Source organism: Eleutherodactylus coqui, chromosome 2, assembly GCF_035609145.1.
Source record: "Eleutherodactylus coqui strain aEleCoq1 chromosome 2, aEleCoq1.hap1, whole genome shotgun sequence".
In the NCBI taxonomy this organism is placed as follows: domain Eukaryota; kingdom Metazoa; phylum Chordata; class Amphibia; order Anura; family Eleutherodactylidae; genus Eleutherodactylus; species Eleutherodactylus coqui.
In genome coordinates, this window is record NC_089838.1 from 175,784,566 (window position 1) to 175,794,573 (window position 10,008).

General features: G+C 41.4%; 1 protein-coding gene across 1 annotated transcript in view; it reads left to right on the forward strand.

Moving 5' to 3' along the window:
* The window catches only part of DNAJC2 (DnaJ heat shock protein family (Hsp40) member C2), a 39,207-nt gene extending 29,199 nt beyond the window's left edge, over window positions 1–10,008 (forward strand). The window contains exons 13-17 of the mRNA XM_066591978.1: window positions 1,152–1,336; window positions 2,729–2,829; window positions 5,093–5,203; window positions 7,528–7,685; window positions 9,890–10,008. Of these exons, the coding sequence (XP_066448075.1) occupies window positions 1,152–1,336; window positions 2,729–2,829; window positions 5,093–5,203; window positions 7,528–7,685; window positions 9,890–9,964 (630 nt within the window). The 3' untranslated portion in view covers window positions 9,965–10,008. The remainder of the gene's footprint in view (window positions 1–1,151; window positions 1,337–2,728; window positions 2,830–5,092; window positions 5,204–7,527; window positions 7,686–9,889) is intronic.

Here is a 10,008-nt window from a genome sequence, read left to right on the forward strand (position 1 = left end):
ATTAATGAAGACAGTCTTACTTGCCTTGTGTCCCTCTGCTATGCATCCGAGCCAATCTGTTCTGCATAAATGCGCCTTGGTTCAAACCTTGCGGATATTCTTCAATACTTCATCTTTTAGGCACTCAGATTCTTTTTGTGTTTCCAGATGGCCTGAAACAAGGCGTTGACACTTCCAAATGGTTATATCACTTGGATTAGGTCAGCGGTGGTGGAGGCCTACTGTGCTAAGGTCAGGGATCCTTCATTCTATGTTACTGAACACTCTACTCTGGCAGTGGGTGCCTCTTGGGTGGTACACAACAGTGCCTCTGCTCTTCAAGTGTGTAAGGCTGCTACAAAGGCCTCTCTACACGTTTTCTTTAAGTTCTAGCAGGTACACATTTTTTGCATCCACTTAAACTTCTCTGGGTTGAAGGCTTTTACAGGCGGCCATGAACTGACTGCAAGTGTCCTTATCTACTATTCCCCAACTCTAGAGACTGCTCTGGAATGTCCAATGCTCTTAAGCTGTGTTCCCCAATGCAACAGATGAAAAAAAAAAAAAAAAAAAAAATTTTTGCACTTGCTGTAAAATCTCTCGGCTCATTCATTGGGGGACACATCACCCACCCAAAGCAATTTTTAGAATTTTCCCGTGTTGACTTCCTAGTTGGAGCAAATGTTTAACATTTATACTGTTGGACTTGAACGGTTTAAACCTGCATCCATCCTTGCTGCTCCCACTGCTTGCTTAGAAATTGTTAGCTTGGTGCCTGCAGGAGAGGTATGGCTACTAATAGGAGTTAATGCTTTTTTTGCTTAGTGTCTGCCTCCTATTGGCAGTAACTATCTATACCCATAATAACCAGCTGTTTTTCGTGATGAACGAGACGCAAAAGATTTTACAGCAAGTACAAAAGAACGGTCTTCAACTGTGTTCCCCAATGCCATGGACGAGAAACCCTATTTTCTTATTTTGTGTTGTCTAAACATGGGTTGCGTCGTATAGTAGAGTGTGTCTTCTGGTTCAAAGAAATACAGTAAATTTTTCTCGCATTTGACAGATAACGCAATAATTTATATGTGCTGCTTTTCTGTGAGCAGCGGAATCATTTTTCAATATTCCACTTTGAACCAAAACACGTTTTGTGTTTTTTTTTTTTCTTTTAGATTGCAGAAGTAAATCTACAGATTAAGAGAGAGAAGGAGCAGGAGGAGGCTCGTATGAGGCAGTCCACAAAGGGGGCAGAGCAGTCGTCTTCTGGAGGAGGGGGAAGCAGCAAGTCTTGGTCAGAAGATGACTTGCAGCTACTAATAAAAGCTGTGAACTTGTTTCCTGCTGGAACGAATGCCAGGTAAGAACAGATTGTCTGGCTATTCAGACTGCTCATTCATTCTTGGCAATACTAAGCCTAGAGCCATAAGCAGAACCCCTATGGGACTTGGCTGGTCTGTTTGAGTTTTTGTTTTGAAAATTGGTCATTCAAAATTTGGACTATTGTGAATATTGCAAATAGATAATAACAATTAGCACAAAACCTAAAGGGGATCTGTCAACTTAATATCCTGCTGTATGGAAGGGCAGCATATTACTGCTCAGTACTACTGGTGGCCAAACCAACACACAAAGGAATGTTGGGCCATTTAGCTACAAAGAATACATTGAGCGTACAGCTAAAGTCTGGTGTATTCATGAGAATACTCCCCAGCCCCCAGGATTGTGACTGACGGACTGCTGTGTAGACATGTATATACTGCAGCCTGCGGGGCAGGTGCGACATTACTCTCATACACACAAATTGTGTCAGGAGCTTCAGCTCTCCTAGTAGCCAACCAGCACTTATTTTTGTGCTGTTCTGGCTACTAGTAATATGGAACTGCAGGTATAATATGCAGTTCTTACATAGGTCCTTTTTAACAGGAGAGCATATCGCCTAAACTAGAGTATCCTTGTTTTGCATCAGAGTGTCTCGGAACACTAGGTCTCACAAGTTGAAAAGTCAGAGGATTCATTCAGCAGTATGGGGCTTGTTTCTTTTTTTTAATGGTTTCCAATTGGTAACCTTTTTCTATTTGGTTTGGATAGGGGGTGCAACTGAGTTGTAGAAGCAAATACGACAGTTACTGAAGTTTAGGTTATATGACCGTTATATGTCTTACACTGACAGATTTGCTTTAACTTTTGTGAGTACATTGATATATGGTGCATTTACTTGCAGCAATCTTCTGTATATTCAGGCTATTAGGTTGAAACTGCAAATTTGTGTAGAAATAGATAATCTGATTAAAATGAAATCTGCCAGTAAATATATTCGACATGCTTAAAATGTTCCCCACTGCTGCATTCTTTTATGGTACATCGTTCTGCTAAATTTGTGTGCAAGTGAAACCCATGTTGATCTAATTTAAGCATCTTTATGGTTGTAGTTCCAGTGAACCAAAGTTCATAAGCCTCTGGACTATTCACTTGTACTGATGGGGCATGGAGGAGGGTTTTTTATTTTAAACATTTTTGTACTAAACTACTTGGGCCAACTTATTATGTCTACAAATATGTTCTTAGAAAGAAAATGGATATTCTAGATTTCTTTCCTAGCCCAGGAGGATTGCATATCTGTGTAGAGCAGGTCCAATGGTTTTCAGAGCTGCATATACTAAAATTTACATACAATCCATGTAGAATGAACATAGTCTGATGATATGCATATGTCAAGAACACTCATGTTGCTTCCAATTTTATTCTGTAGATGGGAAGTTATTGCCAATTATATGAATTTGCACTCTGTTTCTGGAATAAAAAGAACTGCAAAAGATGTAATAAATAAAGCCAAATCCCTTCAAAAGCTAGGTAAGTAGTCCTAAATATTTATATAATTGATTTATTGAAGATTGGCCATCGGTGTTTAAATCTGGGCCCCCCACTAAGTGGAACCGTAAAGGAGCTATAGTTTTCACATGAGCTGCGCATTCTTCTTCATTGTTTACCTGAGCAGCTCCTCCTATTCACCTTAATTGTGCCAATTGGCTGGGGTCCCAGAAGTTGGACCTGCGCCAATCAGACGTTTATGACCTAGCCTAAGGCTCGTCTACCGATGTTGGTCCTTGGGAACCCCGTTAAGCTCATTGTACGTTGGGCTACTCCATACACCCCTTAATATGTCTAGATATCTGTCAAATTAGGATTTCAACTTGTCTACTTTGTTCCACTGACAGCTACTTACACAATCTGCTTATTAACCCTTCTGTAACTGGCATTTCACCTCAATAACAAGAATTTAAAGTTTTTACATAGTTACAATTCCACAAGAACCAGAAATATGATTATTAGCAATTCTGGCTTTTTTTTTAACGCAGTGTTCAGTGATTTACATATTTTCATAGTACTGCTTATTATAAGCACAGCAATACATCATGTTTATCTCATTCCATAATAAAGGGTGTTTATTAAAAATAATTTCTCACTGTAAACTTTAATACTTTGAAGGGGACTTAAAGATACGATCCTCCACTTACTGTTCTACTACATGCACTACTAATGTAGTGTACTTTTGACAGGTCAGCAATTAGACCCTGCCTTCAGCAGGATCTATTGGGTTGACATTCTTGGCAGATCCAGAGTCTTTGATCAGTTCTCAATCTGCCATGGAAACTCATTGGCACCTCAATCATCTTCTGGGGTTCTGATGACTTGCTTGCATGTTGCAATCGTGTCATGTAACAGGTTAAATGGTCAGTACTGGAGGTGTCTCTGCTCCTGGCTGTTAAAGCAGGAGCCCGGCAGTAACCGCTGACACGGGACGCCCATGCCGGCTTTGGCCCAGATTCACATGAATGTTTTGCTCGCACATCAGCGTATTTTTCTGTACTTTTGCGCACACACAAAATATGCACAGATGCTCATAATTTAGTCTGAGTTCAAAATGTACTCTTTTTATTTTTTCCTATGCCATTACGCAGGAAAAGAGAGCATGCTGTTTTTTTTCCCTTTGCGCAATCAAAATGCTCAGGTAAAATACACTCATGTGAACGAACTCATTGAAATCAGTGGGTTCTCCTCACTGTGTAATGCTCATGCAAATAAGCACTGCATACTGACAAAACCCCATACACTATGTTGGCGTGTATATTAAGTGCCAAGATAGACCATGTTGCGTGCTGTATGAGAGAGACACCATTGAAAGTAATGTAAAGTTTATAACCGCGTATTGCGCATGCAAAACCCACAATCATTATATGCAGTAAAAAACACACGAGGGAACCCTTGGACTACGACATAAAACCACATACTGTATGGCTGATCACTAAAGGGTTAAAAATATACATCTTGATAGGCCAGGCTCACACCAGTGTGTGCTAGAACACTGTGTGGCAGGGTTTTTTGACCGCACATTACAGCGTATTTCATGCAGTCTTCCTTGTTTAATTTTTTTAATTCCCCGCTCCGTTGCTTTTGGCCGTTACACATAAACGCCGCACATATAAAGTGTAATTACGTATATACAGCGTTTATTACACACCTATAGAGAAAAATAGCTCTCTATCATGCATAATATGCTGTAAAATAGAACAGGCTGCGTTTTTTTACGCAGGTATTCTACACAATGAATATACACAAGTGTGAAGGGATCCATGAACATCAATGTACTGTCATTGACCTCATTCACAGCATATATTGCGCATGTAATCCGCTATGAAATTATGCTTGCGTGAGCCTACGCTTTAGAAGTTTAGCTGAAATGTGTGGCCAGTCTCATGTACAACAGCTTATATATAATAAATGGAACATTCTGGAAGGATCACTTGTTTATAACATGCACTTGATGCAGACCACTATGTATGCTGAGTAGATAAAGGTACAAGTGCTTATTATCATGCAAGCATTCATTTTCTTATTGTAACAGTTTGGACAAGCTAATTGTCTCATGATTTGATTTCAGTTAGAAAATACCATGTCTGACCTCTCAACGTAAGGACAATATTAGGACAAGAAGCAAATCTTTATTTTATTCCAATTCAGTATTGTGACCCTTCAAATACTAGTGAGACAGAAGATTATCGTATTGCTACATATTTACTAAATTGATTGACATTACATGTTCCATTTACTGCAGATCCTCAACAAAAGGATGATATAAACAAGAAAGCTTTTGATAAATTCAAGAAGGAGCATAAAGTTGTAGCTCAGGCTGTGGATAATGCTGTGCCTTCTGAGCGCTTTGAAGGTAAGTCAGTTGTAGCATAGCCACATTTAGCAAAAAGCCAGGTATTGAAGTCATCACACACACAGCCTGATATTGAGTTTCGAGAATAAGGGCCCTTTTACACGGGAGGACCTGTCGGAAGCAGATGTCAGACAGGTCCTCCCAGTGCTAATCGTTCCTCTGCTTTTACACAGGAACGAGCATTGCTGAGTGAAAGGAGGCAGACACCAGTCTTCATTCACAATAAACAGGCAGTCATTCATGGTTGAAGGAGTGCCCATTTACACAGGCTGATCATCCTCCAGTGTTCATGCATACGTAAACTATGAATAATTTGTTTCGTAGCGTATGTGCATGTGTTTACACAGAACGAGAACACTGCTCAACAGCATTTTTGCATCTGGTGTGCGATATATCCATTCTTATGGATTTTTGGGTGTAGAATCTGAATTTACCCTTTAGAAATGATGTATCACGTAAAGTTTTTATGTAAATTAGATTTTGTTCAATTTATTTTAAAAGGTTTTTGTGCTCATTTTCTGGTGAATTATTTATACAAAATTAATCAGTGATTTAAGCAAAACTCTTTATTTGAATGTAAAACTCAGCGGATGAAGTTCCAAAAATGGTCACTAGATGGCAGAACACTGTAGTTGAGCAGGAAGGTTACCGCCATGAGCCTATCTGTACTGCTGTTTAGTGTGTGCTGTAATCTGCATGAAGCACTTCTCTTCATTCTTACCGCAGCATATTGGTATTTTTTTAGTTTCATTCACAAATAGATTACCAGAATAACATTGAGTTCTGAGTGTTTTTTTTTTTTCTTGTATTTAAAACCAGACAATATTTGGCAATACTGTATTATTGTCTATGTAATAGTGCTATGTAGCTCAGAAATGTGATGTGATAGAATCTGATTCTTCCACTGAATTCAGCACCCCAAAATTAGTTAAACCAACCTGTTTCCAAACCAGATACAGAAAGAAAATTTTGATTTGTTGACCAGGGTAATGGTTCAGATTCTCACTGGGTTGTGGGAATCTGATTAACGGTCTGTGTAAAAGGGTTCTAAGGCTGGATTTTCAAATTCGCATATGCACTCTGTTAGACTGATCCCCCACAACAGCTTGTGTCTTGCCTGTCTTCAGCTGTCATTGTAAAATCTGCAACTGAGACAGCCAGATGTTCTCTCAGCTGTGATATGTATACATTATCCTATGTCTAGTCACTAGGACAGGGAATCATTTGGCTGATTTCCAGCGGAACCTCCAAAGTGGGTATTCTGCTGCAGATCATCTTTGGAAAGCCTGCCCACAAACCCTATGCCATTTAGTGCTGGTTTTATCATGCATTCTTGTGCGGAATTCACTCACTCATTGAGTGCGAGAATTCCGCAGCGGAGATGGCACTAAAATTGGCATGCATCCTAATTGAATTTTCGCATAGGTTTTGTGTGGATTATTTCCACAGCTTGCAGACAAGATTTTCAAAATCTCATCCACTTTGCTGCCACTATAAATGCCGCAGAATTTCTGTACTGAAATGCCACCCTGTTTGAACCCCACCTTAGCGAGGCAGAGCAGGAAGGATAGCCAAGATAGAGCTTAAACGCTGTCCGGACACAACATATCCTCCTGCAGAAGAAGGGCGGCTTTTCTATGTTGGTCTGACAGTGAGCGTTTACCTTCTCCAATGATTGCACCTGCAGGCTCTTTTACACTGTTCATCGCTCAGTGTAAATGCAGCCAAAGATGGAACGACAAGTTAGCTTTTTGTTCTTTTTATGCAGGTATAGAAATCACCTTTTGGCTCGTTCACTAATTGTTCAGTTTAAATACCAATAATTCAGTCGTTCATTATATAAAAGTGAATGAGAATGACTGAATGATTTCTTGTTTGAACGGGCCAACTCTGTATCTGCCTGTATAAACGGGCTGCATAAGCCAACAAGCTAGTGCTGACATGGTTTGCTCGTTCAAATGCTATTGTCTGAACTGTTAGACAGAATGTGGTTAGAAATGACTGAAGGGATTTAGGAATCAGATTGTAGTTTTGGTTTTTTTTTTCCTGTTTAACTTTTTCCTGGACAACCACTTTAGGGATATATTAACTTGTCATTTATTGCAGAAACTTGTGATTTGAAAATTAGATTTAATTCATTGAGTTGATTTCTGTAAGTACCCCTCAGATAAATGGGACAGTAGCAAGAATGTCTGCATTGGGAATATACACTTAACTAGCTTTGGCTCCCAGTATTTAGATGGTCACTACCTTTTTATATTTCTGTAATGCTGGACGGTGCAGACACTGGTAGACTGATTGCTTTGTTTATTTGTATTAAAAAGCTCCTGGTGCAGACCTCTCCACACCATGGACCACTGAAGAACAAAAACTTCTAGAGCAAGCGTTGAAAACTTATCCTGTGAATACTCCTGAAAGGTGGGAGAAGATTGCAGATGCTGTCCCTGGCAGGTCCAAGAAGGACTGCATGAAAAGATATAAGGTAACACGCAATTTAACCCCTTCCACTGCCAAACACTTATACCTCAAGTGTCAGCTAGCTCCAATCCTGGCTGTTCAACCCCCAGGCTGTCAGAAACTGAGCAAGTTCGAGGGAGGGGCGGTTCCTTGGTAGTTCAGGCAACGCAATTGCAATGTGCCAATGGGTTTTTATAGCAACCAGTGGCCTAACATCTTTGAACTAGTAAGGTCAAACAAAAAACAGAAAAAAAACTCTTCTTTAGGCTGCGCTACACCATCAGCCCTGGGGACATGATAGGGAATAAGCCTCTAAAACCTTGGTAAATAGCAGGCTAAATTTATTGTTCCCTCAAAGTACAAACAAATGTTAAAAGCAACGCGTTTCAACGTCTCCTGACGTCTTTATCAAGCTTATAAATGGGGTACTGAATCATGGGGTACTTTTCTAGCTGCTGCTCTCCAGTATAGCATAGTGGAATCTAGCGATTTTTTTTCACCGTAAGCTATCCTGGATTAAACCACAGACCCTCCAGCCAAGAAACCTTGAAAGGTGAACGTGGATTGTTTGGTGCTGGCGGAACACAAGGAATTCGTTCTTTTTGTTGCTCCGCCTGGCACCTGGTGAGTAAAATCTGTACAGTAGTTCATAAAGTTTTTTTCCAGCACTCTCCTGGAGCAATGGCGCTCTCCCTAATTTTTATGAACTAGTGAGGTGAAATGGAGAAAAATGCTATTTATTTTAATGTGGGTCAGTATGATTACAGTGGTATTAGTTTAATATGTCTTCACCAGAAGTATGGGTAAAGACACGGGTTGGCAGGCAGAACGCTCAGGTAACTCCCCCAGCTGGGGATTAGTTCCCAGAGAAACTGCAGCTGCCAGTTTGGGCTCCATCCTTGCAAATGAATGAGGTCGGCTGCGGTGCACACTGGCGGCCAGCAGAGAGAGGATTCCGGCGGTGGAGAGCCCCCTCTACGTTACCCGCTTGAAGTTCCTGTGGCGCACACCAGCAGCCTGAGGAGGTAGGATGGCAGTAGTGGAGAGCCCCCTCCTCCTTCTGCTCCACAACCTCTTCATCAGTTACCAGCTTGACGTGTTTGGGCTCCTGCAGAAGGTGCAGTGCGAGGTCGAGAACTGATCAGGCAGCTGTCGCTGCCGAACACCCACTGACGCTGTGGCTGAAAGAGGCTTCTGCTGACGTGCACTGTGAGATGGAGAAGGCATCGGGCAACTGTCACCGTCGAACACCCACTGACTGCTGTGGCAGGAGCTGGCTCCTGCCGTCATCAGCCAGCTTGCTGTGGCAGCAGGCGGCTTCTGCTGCCGAGAAATGAAAGTTGGTTCTTGTGTGGAGTCAGGTCCTGTCTGTGAAGGTTTACTCAATCTCCTGTTACCTGAGCATTCAGCCCGACCAACCCGTCACCAGCTATACTTCCGGGGGAGACATATTAAACTAATACCGATTACAGTGACACCAGGTTTAAAGTTTAAACAAAAATATTTGCTTTGTTTTATTCTGAAACCAATAACTATACTGGTTTTCTGTCAATGGGCTATGTTGTGGGCTTTTTTTCAAGGTGAGCTACAATCTTATAGGTAGATCTATCTGATTTGCATTTATCCTTATGATGCAGTTCACATGGGTACTGTTGTAACTTGTCTCCACCAGGATTATGGGTGGAGACTGCCTGAGGTAAAGGGAACACCCTAAGGTTCTCATTGGCAGCTGGATACACACCCTCACCGATCTGCCCATAGCTCGGTGGAAGCTTCTGATTGGCCACGAGCTTCTGAGAGCAGCAGCTTGGTGAAGACGTGCAAAGGCTTCACAAAGGGAGGGAGCTCCCTCTTGTGTAGCCGCCAGGTTATCATGGTAACAGGACACTAGCTACAGCTGTCCTGCTTTGCCATTCAGGAACTCCAGCTATCAGCGGCAGGGAAAACAGCAGGAGCTGGCCTGTAGCTATCAGCCGGGGGGTAAATCGCCTGCCAGCGGCTGTTAGTTAGAAGCTTCCACCAAGCTATGGGCAGATCAGTCGGCATGTTTATCTGGCTGCCAATGAGAACCTTGGGGGCGTTCCCTTTACCTTAGGCAGTCTCCACCCATAATCCTGGTGGAGACAAGATACAACAGTACGGTTCATATTTACTATGAGAATGTATGATAATTAACATTAAAGTCTGCATTAAATTGTGTTTTAAAACTATTTTTACTGTTTTTCATAGGAGCTTGTAGAAATGGTAAAGGCCAAGAAAGCTGCTCAAGAACAAGTGCTTAATACAACCAAGGCAAAGAAATAAACCTGTTTGTGTGTTATGTTTTATAATAAAAGAAGCAAATGCTG